This window comes from Hypomesus nipponensis, chromosome 8 (assembly GCF_054491055.1).
Source record: "Hypomesus nipponensis isolate SF chromosome 8, ASM5449105v1, whole genome shotgun sequence".
Lineage (NCBI taxonomy): Eukaryota > Metazoa > Chordata > Actinopteri > Osmeriformes > Osmeridae > Hypomesus > Hypomesus nipponensis.
The window spans coordinates 1,345,405-1,361,338 of NC_140368.1; the positions used below are offsets into that span (position 1 = coordinate 1,345,405).

A 15,934-nucleotide genomic window follows, 5' to 3' on the forward strand; every position below is an offset into this window, starting at 1 on the left:
TGGAAAATATAGCCGTCCATGAAAATCTTAGCCAGGAGTTGGAATCGCCATACATCACGAACATATTTTAATACTATTGATGACCCAGCAATAATAGCCTTAGTCGTTTACTCTGTAATTTTCATTGGTAAACCTTATAGGACCAAAGCTCTCGCGCCCAGTCTGTTCCGCTCGTGTTGCGCGCTGCATGCGTCATCTGATCACATCACGTGATTTAGTGTGGTGGGTCATTCTTCGCGCAAGATGGAGTTGTCGGAGTCTGTGCAGAGAGGGCTGCAGACGCTGGCAGATCCGACGGTTTTCGACTTGAAAACCTTCACCGTGTTAATAGAGGTTGCTTTTCGAAGTTTACTCTCTGCCCATTCTGATCACAGTATTCTAGGTAAGATCGTCGCCTCTGCAAATCGTCTTTGTTTGCCTCAACTTCTTCCGGTTTTCTTTGAATTGACAGACCCTCGGTGTGATGGTTTTGCAGCACTTGAAAAACAAAAATAATGTGACATCGTCGCCGTCTACGAGTGTGTTTTGCATGTTTACGGTTGTCGGGAGTCACAAGACGACGTTCACCCTATTGTGGGAGTGCTTGTATTCACTAGGATACACGGATATGAGCTGGGTGGATATTGTGTGAACCACAGCCTAATCAGATCCAGGCTGTAGACGTTAGCAACGCTAATAGACTGGGATTGACTGAAGAGACTCTTGAGTCTGATTATAAAGCTGAACTGAACTTGAATATTCACAAACACAAGGGTCACATCGACATAAGCTCTCTCAATTCAATTCAAATGTCCTTTACTGGCACGAATGTCACGATAACAATGTTGCCAAAGCATCAAATATCAATTAAATACATAGATATAGATGAAAGCATTGATTCAATGTATTTGTTGTGATGAATTATGTGGTGTGTGTGGGGGTCCTTCACTGTCCTTCCTGGTGTGCCATGTTGATACATATTGAGCAGCAAGATATACCCTTCTCCAAGGACCATGATTCTTTTGAGAGGCTATTAAGATCTTTTACATCTGAGATTACAGAGTGGAATTTGCTAAAGTTAATATTCCTTATTTTTTATTAGAATGGTTTACAGTGTAGGAGGAAGTTTGTTTGTCTGTCTGCCAGTCTCACACTGTTTCTCACTGTCTCTTTCCTTCTTTCTCTATGTCTATATCTATTTCTCTGTCTCTGCCCTGTGTCTCTCTTTCAGCCTCTGTGTCTGTATGTCTCTTCCTTTGTAAGTCTCTCTCCCTGTCAGCCATAACATTATGACCACTGACAGTGTTATTCACTTCAACTATCTCGTTGTCATGGCATCTGCCAGTGGGTGGGATATATTAGGCAGGAAAGTGAACATTTTGTCCTCAAAGTTTATGTGTTATAGAAGCATCAACATCACATGGATGGCTGGGTGCGTGTGCATTGCTTACCTGGGGAACACATGGCACCAGGGTGCACTATGGGAAGAAGGCAAACCTGCAGAGGCAGTGTGATGCTTGGGACACCTTGGGTCCTGACATTTATGTGGATGTTACTTTGACACGTACCACCAGCTTAAACATTGCTGCAGACCACGTACACCCTTTCCATGATGGCAGTCGCATCTTTCAGCAGGATAATGTGTCCTGCCAAAAAGCAAAAATTGTTCAGGAATGGTTTGAGGAACACCAGTTCAAGGTGTTGACTTCCCCAGATCTACATCCCACTGAGCATCTGTGGGATGTGCTGGACAAACAAGTGTGATCCCTGGAGGCTCAACCTCACAACATGACTTACAGGATCTGCTGCTACCGTCAAAGGGCGCTACTGCAGCAAAGGGGTTAGGGCTGTTTTTGCGGCAAAACGGGGCCTAGACAATTTTTGGCAGGTGGTCATAATGTTATAGTGGGTGAGTGTATATATTTATATAGTGTGAAACCCAAACGTAAAGCAAACTTACCGTAACAGGGCTGTACATGGGTAGACCCAGAGAGACCAACGCCAGGGTTTATATCTGGGGGTGAGGAAAATACGTTTTTTTGGGACTAACTACACAGTTTTGTTTTTGAATCTAGATCAGCCTGAGTTTAAACTAATCGAGCAGGTGTGTCTGAAACAGTGTCACGTGGCAGTGACCTCCTGCATACTGGAGGGAGTCAAACTAAACGCAGACAAGTCCACCATAAGGTACATGTTCAGATTTGACACAGGCTGCTGTTTTTACACGTGTTGAAAGTATCAAGCACCTCCCATTGTCAGAGATGTGTTAATTTGTGGGTGATGTGGTATTATATATAAGGTCAATACTGAAACTATTCAAACTTATTTACAGATGCCAACAATAGCGAAAAAGTGTAAATATTGGTTACTGTGTCATTCAGCTCCTGCCTCGAGGACAACCGGTTTGAGTCTGAAAGAGCGGAAGTGTTCTACAGTTTATTCCAGGTAAGTGTTTCATATTTGTCCATTTCTTATTGCTGAGGGATCATTGCTCATAACTTTTTCTCTCCACAGAAACATAAAGGTGACCTAGAAACCCTATTGTCAAGGTAAGTTATAGCTTAGCACACAGCGTTTTAAATACATTATGTTATTCATTGATGATGATTACAGTGTTCACTGGGCAGCGTTTTTAATGACACAAGTAATTTTATTGCATGTTTCATAAAATCCTTCATATAGAAATAATGTGCATTTTGTAGGTTCACTGATTGATCCATCATACAGCAGTTTTTACACTGTAAAACTTTAACCTTAATCTACAACCTTGCTCAGTTTCACACCATGAGTTGATAAATAAATTAAATAAAAACGGTTGTCTGAGAGTATTCAATACAGTTTCATTAAACTGTTGAATTGTTAAACTATTGTCAAGTGGAAGGAGAAGATGGATGAGTCATCCTTAAACTGCCTTTCTTTGATCAATGAATACCTTAACTTTTACAACGTTTAGTCTTACCGTATTCTTAGTCATTTTAATACATGTTTAAGTGTGTTCTAATTATATTTATTCACTAAAGGTAGACAATTATAACATTCGAGAATGTTGTCCTCGGTCTGTCATCGTTTACGTCTTTCTGAGCCAGTGCACGTGTGTGATTTTACAATTTGGCTCAATCAAGCTATTTAAATTGTTTTATTTTTTTCTATGGTGTTTTAGTGTTCTATGGCTTTTACGAGTAGCATTTGTTTGTATTGCATTGATAAAAGAGACATTTACATTGTAATTAATCACGCTGATTGTGGTCTTTGTTGTTGTGTTGACAACCAAACGTTAGAACAAGAATCTGTCCTTTCGTTCCCTGTTTCGTGCAATTTGTTAAACGGAGTATTTCCAATATCGTTAACGATAGTGAGTTATAAAAGAGACGTAGCTTATTCCGAAAATATTTGTGGTTTTGATTAGCTTTACATGTATATTAGACTACATTTCATTTATTTATTGGTGCTTAACACATTTTAAGCTGTCATCATTGAATCTTCTGAATTGTTCTTTCCTTTTGCAGTATAGGAAGTGGTCCACCCCATGTCAATGACGTATCGTGGCGTCTAGAGTATCGCATTAAGGTAGGGATAGAGTTGTAATATCAATATTACTAAGCGACTAAAGGTAATAGTTGGTTAAAACTGGGTTATGGCAATGTAGGACTATAGCACGTTTGTCTTTTTTTTGCAGAACGGGCACGTGCACAAGGTCAACGAGCCTTCCTACCTTATTTCCCTAAACGTCGAGGTGTGTATTTTTATTTGTATTTATTTACAGAAATTAAAAATGTAGCTCATTGGCCTCCTTGTCTCTTACGGGTTTCCTTCTTTACAGAATGGCGACATGGGAAGGTCTTTAGACGACGTTCAATTTAATTGTACAATGGAGCAACTGCAGGTAAAGTATTTAGTTAGAAACTTGCACTTTTTCGTGCAAAAGTTGGGTAGAAATTAGGTTTACAATATTCACATTAACATATCAGAGTTGTATATGGTCCTTAGTTTTGACACATTTATAATGCTGAATAAATGCTGGTGATACCGGTGTCATCTACTGGTTTGTCTGTACTATTTTAAAGATATATTTGAGTTCATTTAACAAATGCAAATCACACAAGTTATCACGTTATATAGAAACTGTAACTTTATCAATGCAAATCAGTACCATTAGCTTAGCTGTTGTAGAAACATGGCAGAGCACATTTAAAAAACGATGCAATCATCAATAATGTGAAATAAAGCTTTCATCATAAAATCATGTTGTACACATTTGAATGACTTGACCATTGTTATTCCTCCTCGAATACGGCCTCTCTATAAGGTGTCATGGCACATGCATCAAGAAACGAATACAACCTTATTTTGTTTTAACACACCGCACACATCAAATAACGTTGACTGTGCAGCATTTGGTCCTTTACTAAACTTGTGTGAATTGTACGTCAGGGAAATGCGCTCTTTGCCTTGGGTGTTTATAGTTTACATCGTGTCTAATTGCGTTAACACTGCGTTTGTCACATAACATTGTCCATAACGGCTTCTTCATAAGGTGCCCCTATGAATTTGACTAAATGTATCTGCAGTGGTTTTCTAAGACGGTACAGTAGCCTATACTATGTTGTACTACAGTACTATAGGCTACTGTAGATAGACTACAGTATTTATGTTGCATATAGGCTCTTATGTGTGAAGAACTCCTAGTCTTTTTTGGGATGTCATAGAAAGTTAACTGTTGCGCTTAATTTTTAGTAGCCTACGTTATTCTCGTGAAATCTATCGTCTTAACAAGTCTCCTACTTCTCCACAAACGGATCGCAATTTAAGTTAATCTATATGTTTCCTCTGTGTAAATTATCTGACATAAATATTTAGATGACCTCTGTAAATGCTTTCTTTTCTACCTAGTTCTGGTTGAAGAATGCCGACGCGTATTAAGTCAGAATAAAAATGTTAGAGCGTCTCCACGATGTTGAAATGAACCGATGTTGCCTTGTGTTTAGGATCTGATGGGGAAGATGAAAGATGCGGCCAAGAGTCTGGAGAAAGCTACGCAGTTCTGAACTCCTAGCGGAGACGCCCTGCGAGAACAGTGGAGTCCGGTTTCCGAATGGATCCTTATACTCTTCCCTGCTCACTCACCTTAAATATAGCCTGCCGCTGACACCGGAATTTTCACCGAGCGTTCATACTTTTCCTGTTTTATTCTTTGACATTAAATTCATAGATAATGGCCTATAACTAACTTGGCTTGAGTCGTAGGCTCTGTCTATACCGATTTGCAATAAAGTTTATGAAATGACTGTTCTCTTATTTGACTGCTTGTGTAGGCTATTTTATAAATCTTTAATGTAATTAATCCTCAGTCGCGGTATAATGGAATCTGCTTATTTAGATGTAGACCATCATGCTGCGGGTTGTAATGCCATCACGTTCAAGTCAAGGAGCCCTGTCCAGAGATGAAGTCTTTATTAGGCTGTATGTCGCTAAATTGGAATAGCCTCCGTGAAGAAAGATATTCTATCGGAATATAGCCTCCAGTGCTCCTGTTTGACCCGTGTTTTCTGGGGTGTGGGGGGCGGGGGGTAGCTATACCCCGAGGAGGAGAGAGCGTGAACCTAATGGCAATTATGTGAGAGTATAGTCTTGGTTTATCCATCACCTCAACATGGCTCGAATAAAGGCTACTATTTAGATATTCAAGACGTAGGCTATTTTTCTTTCACTCACGTTAGTGGAATTATCGACGTGGCTCACGTGTATAATTGGACCTTTCGTTATTGGTTACCTACGCAAGGCTATCCACTTGCTCTACGTAGCCTATTTATTAAATAAGCAAGGCAGAGGGCTGGCTCTCAGGAAGATGAACTGTCGATGAAAAGCAACGACTCTGTTTCTGGTAGAATCGTATTGTTCACCAAGCAGCGATGCTACAACTTACTGTTGTCGTGACAGCACGTAACGTGCTGTGTTATCAAAAGCTTAGAGTAATATGCTTAGTAGCATTTAAACTGTGGACGCGAAATGAAATTCTTTGTGTTGAAGTACAATACATTGTGAACGTAAACTAGCGAGGTTCGCATACACCGACACTAATTTCCAGGCCACCCTTAAGGAATGAGACCACGTGATCAGAGCGGGGCGGTCGAACCACAAGCCATTTTGGGGACGGTGTCAGTTTCCACAGAGCACACTCTGCTGCATTTTTCAAGGGGCCGATTTTGGAGGCAAAGTTATCGTTAACGATATCTGACTGTTTGGGACGCACAGTCGAAAGTCTGGAATCTACGGCAAGAATAGATATTACACGCACTCCAAGTCAAAAACGGGAGAAAAATACGAGTTTTGCGCATCTGAAATGAGCTCCGCTTTGCCTTGCGCTCTGAGCAATTGACAGCGTCTGCAGCTAGTTTCAAGATGGCGCCTCGGCTCATATTCATTTTCTGCTGATCGCCTCCTAACTTTCATTGTCTATTCGTCTCCAGTCTCACAGTTCACCGGCCGAGCCATTGGGTATGTAAAATTCGATATCTGTTCTTACCAAAGGATAATTTACAAATTGGTCCCGTGCACTTAATTGTGATTTTCGTGCGTACGAATGTGGACCGATCCATGGTGGATGCAGGGCTTTGACAGTGGCTCGCGCTTACCGACGTGGAGCACTGACTGTCCTCGCTGCTTTCTAAATTATGACCCCTTCTCCTACACACATTGTCAATGCATGTCATAGAAAAACGAATTGCGTTCTACACTGTTTAATGTAAGCAACTGGTTAGTATTGTTTTTTGAAACCTACGTTAACGCCGTTTATATTTCTTCAAAGTCTGTGATCTCGATCGAACAAGACCGAGATTATGGAGATGTTCACCGTGGCCAAAACTCAAACGGCCCCCCTTATTGATATATTTACTCACAATGTCTTCATTTTATAGAAATATGATCTTCTAGATGTTGGTAACTGGTCACTGTTTTTGCTTTACGCATAGGTTGCCGGGTTATGGATTTATTAACTTAAGTTCTTCATTTGGTGGACTGTCCTATCTGCAGGACGACTGGTGAACCATCACGTCGCCAATATTTAAAATCTATCAGTTTGTTAAAACAAAATTTCACGTAAAAAGAGTGAACAATCCCTGTCAAGGTTGTCACCGAGTCTGCACAGTTTTATCGTTTTTGTCAACATTGTGCGCTGGTGGTGAGTACTTTGATTGGGCGTTATCTCAGTAGTCCCAAACATAGCCTATTTGAATTAGGCTGTGTCTAAATGCAATATTCAGTGGTGTCTTCATAGCTTTATAAACGCCCCAATGACATGTTAAGGGAGATGATATGTCCACACCAGTTTAAAACACTGATGTTTGTTAATATTTGCAATTGGAAACTGTTCTATAGCGGCTCTGCATTGCGTGGTCAGATAACACTGTTTGTACGTGTGAATTAAGCAACCCAAGTTTTGAACAGGGCCCAAATATTAGGGTTAAGAATGTGTACATCCAGGGTCTGTGTTGAATCGTTTTAGTTGTTTGTGCCTTTATGTTGCCGCGTCATGAACGCCTATTGAGTGTCCCTCTTACAGAGCCTTTAACAGAAGTCTTGCGCTGGCAGCGACTTTGTAACGTCGTTACGTCAATGCCATCTTTGGAGGATATAATAATGTCCAGCGTTATTATTCCGAGTTGCTTTTCGATCATGATTGACTACAGAGTATCAAAGCGAAGCCCAACTCTGAACATTTGCCCGTGTTAATTTAGCTGTCTTCAAGCTCGAGACCGTGGTTGATTCAAAGCTGTGCTTTGTTGCAGTATAAGTGGAATTCAAACAAGGTCCCACCACAAAGATAACAGGGTTTAGACCTATACATTTTATTTAAAATAAATTGAGCATGGTGGAGGGGGGTCCATTATATAGCGTGCTAGACTGAATAACCTCGAGGTCTCGAGCCTTTTGGGTTAATTTTGTACTGTGACATCGTATCTCGCACGTGACGCATTCCCATTAATAGGTCGGTATGTAACGTATGCCGTCACCAGGGTCGCTTTTCTAATGTGGACTAATTTGAGTCAAGAATGAAAGCAATTCCAATTTAAACCATGCACGGGCTTTTATGGATTTGATCTGGTATGAGTCTGTGCCCCCTTGTAGATTCACTGGAAGCAAACACAATGAGATTTGTTATGGGCAGTCTTATGGTAGGCTATAGCGATAACAGTTGTGCAAACATGTAGTCGATCGATTGATGGGGTAACAGTGTTTACGTTAGGCTACTCAGGATGCGTCACTGAAGTCGGCAATCTCAAAATCCGCCTTTTATCATCCTTCTCCAGGTGGCAGCGAGGACCCTGTGTCATAACGGCGGCTGCGACCTTTCTCAGGAGTCAGAATTATGTATTTCTTAAAAACAATTTGACTCTAAGTTTATTATGTAATGTGCTGTTGCATGTCCTTTCTCCTCATTACCGTGAATGATATTCCGTTTGGAATGCATGTCAGGCGTGAAGGCTGTAGCTACATGGATGATGTGCGCATGAACGTGTTTTTGTAGTTTCAACATATTTATATGGTGGTCGTATTAGCAGCTTCATGACCCATCTTGTGATTTATAGAACGCGTTATAGTCAAATGAAGACGCTCACTATTCATTTGTGTTGACGTTAGACTATATTATTTTGTGTAGGTTGTGCGGACTTACTGGCTGTGTCGACTTACTGGAAGAACAAAAAACTAATTTGCAATTATTTGTTCCGTAGACAAAGTTTTGATCAAAGTCTCGTTTAGGCATAAACAGGCATCGGTCTTCAGCGTTAAATGCTGGATATGTTGCCTGTATAGTCTGGGTTTCAGTCGTCATGCACGACTGCTGAATATACCCATGCAGTGTATAGATTTAGTTGTGCATAAACTTGGATAAGAGACGTTCAGACGGTGTGTGGAGGTCGAGCTGTGGTGTTGTTCCACTGACTGCCAATAACTTATGCTTGGTATTGCAGCACGCATACGGAAACGGCACAATCAACAGAAAACGTTGTCAAAACTAGCCTACGTTTTGTTTAATTACACCTGTGCGCACAAGAATAAGGCAAGGCACATCAACGAAGAGTAAGACAATGCAAATACGGTTGTGGAAAAATTTTGCTCCATATAAATAAAATCGCATCATTATTTTTTCGAGTTTTTTTTTTTTTTTTTCAAAATGGCAGCCATGATGTCGGGACCAGCGGTACCCACTTTGCAATGCAAGGGACGGACAGACATGTAGCCTATTATTCGTCCATGTATCATAAGCGGAATTAGTGATTACATTTGTCATAAACCGAGTCTTCTCTGATTGGTCACGGGCAAGATGCCAAGTAGTGCAACCGAAGTTGCCATAGAAACGGACAGATTCTTCGTGTGTGTTACACCTGAGACGGTGTGATTCAGTGTTTTTCTCTGCACCCGCGAGTTTGACGGATAATAAATTACTAGAATGGCCAGAAATATAACTTAAATCCATCCAAATCAACGCTTGTTCTCTCCACTGGTGAACTCTCTGATTTGCGCGTCCTTAAACACTTGTTTTATTTCTCTAACACGCATTATAACGTCTAACTGGTACGACGTTGAGTGAAGCCTTAGTCCTTGTCAGTGTGCCACCAAATTCTTTGGACGATTCAGGGGCACTGTTGTGTCATGGTGATAGGGTGGGAGGCTCGAGATTGGTCTCCAATCTGTAACACGTGGTTTTGAATGCTCTCCTTTCAACGTTGAATAATATCTCCACCCCCCAGTTGTCGTACTCTGAGAACGACCAAGCCGTTCATTTGGTTGTTATAGTATTAGCATAAAGTATGATGTTTCTTTAACACCGACAAAACAACCCCCCTCCAAATGGTTTAAATTATTCAGCATGTGATGATTGACCAGAGCAAACTGGGTAAAGTCAGTTCTCTCGGTGTGCCAATATTATTAACGTATAAAAACGTATTGTCTAACGTGTATTTTTCTCCCCCCGTGCTGGTTGTCGCTGTTAGGACTGTCCATCCCATGACGATGCATCGAACAACTAGAATCAAGATAACCGAGCTTAACCCGCATCTCATGTGTGTTCTGTGTGGCGGATACTTCATCGACGCGACGACAATAATAGAATGTTTGCATTCATGTAAGTTCTGGAACACTTTGTAACGTTCAAGAGAGTTGCCTTTCATACAAAATAAAAAGCTTTGGCAATGGGCAACGAAACATTTACATGAAGGCAATCCAATACAGTTTATTTTTAATTGGTTAGTAAGCATTAGAGTATAAGGATGCAGTGTGTAGGACAAACCAATAAAAGAATAAACAGGATTCGCTATCACAGTAACCGTTAATAATATAAATATTTTACATGTTGACTTGAAACCCCTCTTTAGTAACAGTTGATCCATTGTGGTAGACATACTTAGCTGAAATGAGCTGTGCATACACATGTTGAATAACTTAACGCTTGGTTTCTCAACGGGTTACAGTTTGCAAGATGTGCATAGTCCGTTACCTGGAGACCAGCAAGTACTGCCCTATCTGTGACGTGCAGGTGCACAAAACCAAACCTCTCCTCCACATCAGGTGAGGATGCCAGGCAGTGTCCCTCATAGCTTCAGTCAGGCCCAACCTCAGACCCAAGTCAGAGCTCTGCCACATGTCAATATTGGCAGCAGGGCCAGTATAAAAATGAATAATGGTGTGTTTTTTCTTTAGCGAAGTCAGAACCTTGAGTACCTGATAGTTACCACCCCAGAGGAAATCCCTTAGAAGTTTTTCAGTTGATAAGTGTCCACCAGCTTCCTATTTGGATGAAGTTTAAAAAATATATTGTTCTTGGCTAGGAGATTATTACTCGTTAAAATAGTTTTTATTTGAAACACCGACTAAAGACGGTGATATGGTAGGATTGTCTGATAATCCACACTATTCATGAAACTGTTCCTATCTTTTAAGGTCTGACAAAACTCTTCAAGACATAGTTTACAAGCTGGTTCCTGGTCTCTTCAAAAGTAAGATCAGTTTACCGTTGGTCTCACTTTCTGTGTTCTAAATGGAAGTTGTTCTGGTTGTTTGTTTTTGTGGTTTTTAGTTAACAAAAAGGAGAAATGTCTTTACCTCCTTTAAGTACTATCCCATGGATTCAGAAACCAAATTATTTAGATTGAAAATCACACTTATATATGAATTATTTTTTTATAAACAAATAGCTATATGAATATGATGTAATTTAACAAATATATGATATAAATAGGTTATTTGCATGGAATCAAGTGAAATTCTTTCGGTAATCAGCAATTTGTATTATTAATGCAACAATATCTGAGTTGTGATGGACAGTGAGAATATTTTTTTTTAAATTGACTTGGGACCTAATATTTTTCTCCCCAGATGAGATGAAGAGGAGGAGAGATTTCTATGCAGAGCATCCAGCTGTAGATGGTTCGTTTTACAACAGCTTTTTTTTTCATGCTGAAAAGTTTCTGTTCATGTTATTATCAAATAAATTAATAATGATCTTTACACTTACTCTGTGGATGACAAATAATGTTCAGATTAGACATTTACCCTCTAGCGTACCTTTTATTAGATTTCACATTTCACTCATTCCACAGGCACTTTTATCCAGAGCGACACACAAAAATGGTTCATTAAAGGACAGCAGATATCAAGGCTCAGAAGTGTAATAGCACTTAGGTGGTTAGAGTCAAGGACATGTCTTTATTCACCAGCACAATGCAACGATAAACAGCCTCATGTTTTCACTGCATACATTTTGTGGGTGTAGTCTGTCATAAGACAGAGTGCTGTTTTTGGAAAATTGCATGTTCATACCGGTCTCTCTTCCCTTTTTCTCTCTGTCTTTTTGCTCATTCTCTCTTTCTCCTCTTTCTAATGCTGTCTTCATCCCTCTTTCTCTTTCGTTCGTTCGTTCTCTCTCTCTCAGCTACAAACGGGTCGAACGAGGATCGGGGCGAGGTGGCTGATGAGGATAAGAGAATCATCACAGACGATGAGATCATCAGCCTCTCCATCGAGTTCTATGACCAGAACAAGTAAAACATGCTCATCTCCATTTGTTCTTCTCAGTGACAATTATTTTATTTTCTTTCTCTTTTTTTTTTGTAGTGCTTTCTATGTGTAACGCTTGAATAACTAAGTTATTAGGTATATGTACTCAGAGACAATAAAGTTTGTAATCATATCGTAGGCTGATTATGAAAAATACATCTGAATTATTTAATTTATTACTATTTAACTGTATAATTTATAAGCTTAACATCAGTAAAAAATAAATCAGTTAGGACATATTTAAAAAATGTTGTTCCTAGTGCTTACATTTAGTAGAAGGCACATAGTTATTTAACACTATCCAGTATTGTAACTATATATTTTCTGTATATTATTGAATAATATGAACACACTCTGATTTCCCTGGTGTGTGTCTGTGAAGGGTTAAGCACGCTCTGTTGACGGAGGACAAGCATCCTAAAGAACAGGTATGTCTGGTCTGGTCATGTGGAAACCATGGCAACTCACTGCATGCTCCTCTCCTCTGATAAAAAATATGAATTTACACAGTTAAAGCACATGTATGTTCCTAGCATGATCGCAGTGTGGGCCAACAACCTCAATATTTTTTCTTCTGCCTTGCAATTTATCTACTTATTTATATATAAACACTGAAGAGAAGCGTTGTTTAGTTTTTTCTCTCCATATGGGTGATGATGATGATGCTTTGTTTAGGCCAATCACAAGCGGTACCTGCAGTGTCCGGCAGCCATGACGGTGATGCACCTGAGGAAGTTCCTGCGCAGTAAGATGGACATTCCCAGCAACTACCAGGTAGGAGACACCGTGTGTGTGCGTGTGTGTGGGGCTCAATACTCTTCACTTCACCTCCTTTTGGAATCAGAATCCTTGTTGTTGTGCTTTTTGTCCTCAACATCATGTCTTGTTTTGCTTCTGAAGGTTGAAGTGATGTACGAAGATGAACCTCTGAAAGATTACTACACATTAATGGACATAGCTTACATATACACATGGAGACGGGTAAGATAATCCTTTATAAAATAAATTGAGATTTTAAATAGATATTTGCTTTCTTTCAGGAAAAGGTTATTCTCCAGTCTAAACGTTTGGTTTCATTTGTAAATATATAGCTACTGTTGTTTCTGCAAAAATCATTGTCTTATGCGGCATGTGATTAAAGTACAATACATTTTTAAACATGATTTCCATCAACCGGAACACAATGCCAGTGTAGTGGGGATGGGTAAAGGTTAGTGGTTAGAGCACAGGCATGGGTATAGCTCAGTGGTAGAGCATGGGGATGGGTAAAGCTTAGTGGTTAGAGCACAGGCATGGGTATAGCTCAGTGGTAGAGCGTCTGACTGCTGATCAAGAGGTTGCAGGTTCAGATCCACCCTAGGAGCTCATTCTAAATAAAATGCATGATAAAACATGACATGATTACAGGGGCGTGTGTTTCATTATACATGGCTGAGGAATGTCTTTCTGAAAACGGCAAACACACACACATCCTCAGTATACATCTAAAAAACTGTCCCACCCACATATGAAACCAAACCTATGCCCCTGCATGATCATCCAGCCCTCTGCGTTCCAGAACGGTCCGTTGCCTCTCCAGTACCGCGTGCGACCCAGCTGTAAGAAGATGAAGCTGAGTCAGCAGGCAGGGGCCGGCCGCTCAGGGCCCGAGAGTGACTCGGCCAGCGACAAGGCCAGCAGCCCTGCCGACGTCCCCTCCACCTCCTCCTCCCTCCCCAGCCCCAGCACCCACCTACAGTCCCCTCACACAGCCTTCCCCCTCGGCCCTGGAGCCCTCAACGGGGCCTCCACCTCGGCCCAGGGCCGGCCGCACGCCTTCAGCAGCAAACCTCGCAAGGCCTCCATCAACGGATCATCTACCTCCTCTGGATGACCCTCTCTCGGAACCCGGCCCCTGACCTATGACCCCCCCCCCCCTCCAGCCAACGCCAGAACGTTCAGCTACCGTTTCCATGCCAACGTAGTTCCATTGTCGTAGACGCTCTCTTTTTTATTACTGTTGTTGTTTATGAATATAATGAAACGTGTAAGTTTAACTTAGTGGAAGTGAATCATTTCAATAGGAACAGGTTAAGGTTTTGTGATGAAGACGAAGCTGGCAGTGGAACAGCGTTGGGAGACTGTTGGATATAATGGCCAGCTTTTAGTATCCTGAAAGCTGCATTTTTATTTTACAGATATGACTGAAGATAGCCTTTATATATTTTTTTTCTCTCCTTTTAATGATTTATCCAAACAAATGTGTTCACTATTTTAAGTGTGTTTTCCAACCTATTGTCAATCAGTTTAAGCATGGTCATGAACTTTTTATTCCTAGAGATGTCTGAAACGGTTGGTTTCCTCTCCAGTTCAGTTCTGTCACTTGGCAACGCAATGCGGTCTTGAAGAAAAATAAGAGTGGCCATAATGGGATTCATACAGAACAAGAATCGTACATTTTGGGACAGTGTTTGGGATTGGGAGAGATAAGGAGCTGCTTGGTTTATTTATGTACAGCGCTTTAATTAGCCTAGGGTACTTGAAACGTGTTTTCTTTTTCTTTTTTTGTAGCTGCCGTGGAAACAAATTGAGTAGGCTATCATTGACTCATAGGCCTATATCTTTGATACTGATCACCAAGCAAACTGGCAGGTGTAAACGCTCATAATGTACATAACGATGCAAATTAAATCAGTGATTGCATCATGTGTTCTCTCGCTCCAGAGAATGATTTGCTATTCTAAATCCACCAACCTCACCCCCCATTTCACGCTCTATGACAAATGTTTTGATGTCTCCCGTGTCCTTCGTATTTGTATCGCTCGATTGTATGGACAACTATTGTATTGTTACTGTTGCACAGTATAAAAACATCTAAATAAAAACATTTTACACTTTAAGTTATTTTTTATTTTTTTGTGAAATGCAGCTCAGATTAGGCTAGGTTTCTGGGGGGTTTGCGTCCGCCGTGAAGTTCATTTGGTATTTTTGAACGTTCACATATATATGTATATATTTTTGGGTGGTTGAATAGCCGAATACTAACCCGAAGACAAAGGGGAACTTGGAAAATGCACAGATGTCTCGTGCATGCGCACCATGGATTTTAACCCAATGAAAAAATGACATGCCATAGAGTTATGCTAAATTAACGACATTAAATTAAATGCCGTGGCTTTGTGGTTTAGGTAGACCTAAAATATCTGATTTGATTCTAAACTGTTAATCGATAAAACAAAAATTACTAAAATAATCTTCATACAAATAGGCCTATTGGAAGCCCATTTCCGTAAGAGGCATTCTCAATTTTGTATCTACACTTGTCTTCCACTCGTACCATTTTAACGTGATCAATGTCATTTTATAAACGTATCATTGGTAAACTGTCGAGTATGCCTAGCATTTCGATAGCCTGTTTCAGTTCAAGTCCCATTGTTTCAATGCAACGTTAATATCCTACATCCGCCTATTTTATTTCATACTTGAGTCGCGTGACCCATTGTCAGTCACCTACCTAAGAGACAAATGTGATTTATTTCCCGTCTCACATTTAAGTGTTAATTCAAAATAATTAAATGTTATTGGAAGTCATCCTTATAATATTTAATTAATTTAGTTAGCCTATAACTACGCAAGATTCATCTTAAGTAGGCACGCTCATGCCTCAAGATTGTGAATGATTTGTTCTGAAATAGTTGTTTTATAATTAGCCACTGAACACATCAACAAAAGTTGTATTTTCAGCAGTAAGTAGACCTGCAAAGAGAAGTAGACTATCGGTGACATATGAGTAGTAGTCTAATCTAAATGAGATAACCTGACATTTCCATAATTGCCGTAATTTCTAACAATATGCATATCTGGATTATGTCAAATGGTCTGTGTGCATTTTTCTGATTGTCTTTAAATATAATGTTTATTC

General features: G+C 40.2%; 2 protein-coding genes across 4 annotated transcripts; both read left to right on the forward strand.

Moving 5' to 3' along the window:
* The first annotated feature begins 200 nt into the window (after window positions 1-200).
* commd3 (COMM domain containing 3) lies at window positions 201-5,264 on the forward strand. The gene is made up of 8 exons (XM_084703018.1): window positions 201-382; window positions 2,055-2,166; window positions 2,361-2,424; window positions 2,494-2,528; window positions 3,486-3,546; window positions 3,656-3,712; window positions 3,800-3,862; window positions 4,965-5,264. Exons 1-8 carry the CDS (start codon window positions 244-246, stop codon window positions 5,022-5,024), a joined length of 591 nt encoding a protein of 196 aa, XP_084559144.1. The 5' UTR covers window positions 201-243; the 3' UTR covers window positions 5,025-5,264.
* Window positions 5,265-5,865: 601 nt separating this feature from the next.
* bmi1a (BMI1 proto-oncogene, polycomb ring finger a) lies at window positions 5,866-14,912 on the forward strand. 3 transcript variants are annotated; one of them, XM_084703015.1, is made up of 10 exons: window positions 5,866-6,474; window positions 9,972-10,102; window positions 10,449-10,545; window positions 10,918-10,973; window positions 11,353-11,403; window positions 11,909-12,017; window positions 12,416-12,461; window positions 12,709-12,807; window positions 12,934-13,014; window positions 13,592-14,912. In XM_084703015.1, exons 2-10 carry the CDS (start codon window positions 9,985-9,987, stop codon window positions 13,904-13,906), a joined length of 972 nt encoding a protein of 323 aa, XP_084559141.1. In that variant the 5' UTR covers window positions 5,866-6,474; window positions 9,972-9,984; the 3' UTR covers window positions 13,907-14,912. The 3 variants fall into 3 exon arrangements, with proteins under 3 accessions (XP_084559141.1, XP_084559143.1, XP_084559142.1); XM_084703017.1 differs by lacking the exon at window positions 5,866-6,474 and adding an exon at window positions 9,333-9,481; XM_084703016.1 differs by lacking the exon at window positions 5,866-6,474 and adding an exon at window positions 9,495-9,874.
* Window positions 14,913-15,934: the final 1,022 nt, after the last annotated feature.

Coding starts and splice junctions, on each gene's coding strand:
- commd3 (XM_084703018.1), top strand. CDS start 244: ATGGAGTTGTCGGAGTCTGTGCAGAGAGGGCTGCAGACGCTGGCAGAT. Junction 2,167..2,360: donor GCAGACAAGTCCACCATAAG/GTACATGTTCAG, acceptor TGTGTCATTCAG/CTCCTGCCTCGAGGACAACC. Junction 3,863..4,964: donor GTACAATGGAGCAACTGCAG/GTAAAGTATTTA, acceptor CCTTGTGTTTAG/GATCTGATGGGGAAGATGAA.
- bmi1a (XM_084703015.1), top strand. CDS start 9,985: ATGACGATGCATCGAACAACTAGAATCAAGATAACCGAGCTTAACCCG. Junction 12,018..12,415: donor GAGTTCTATGACCAGAACAA/GTAAAACATGCT, acceptor GTGTCTGTGAAG/GGTTAAGCACGCTCTGTTGA. Junction 13,015..13,591: donor ACATATACACATGGAGACGG/GTAAGATAATCC, acceptor TCTGCGTTCCAG/AACGGTCCGTTGCCTCTCCA.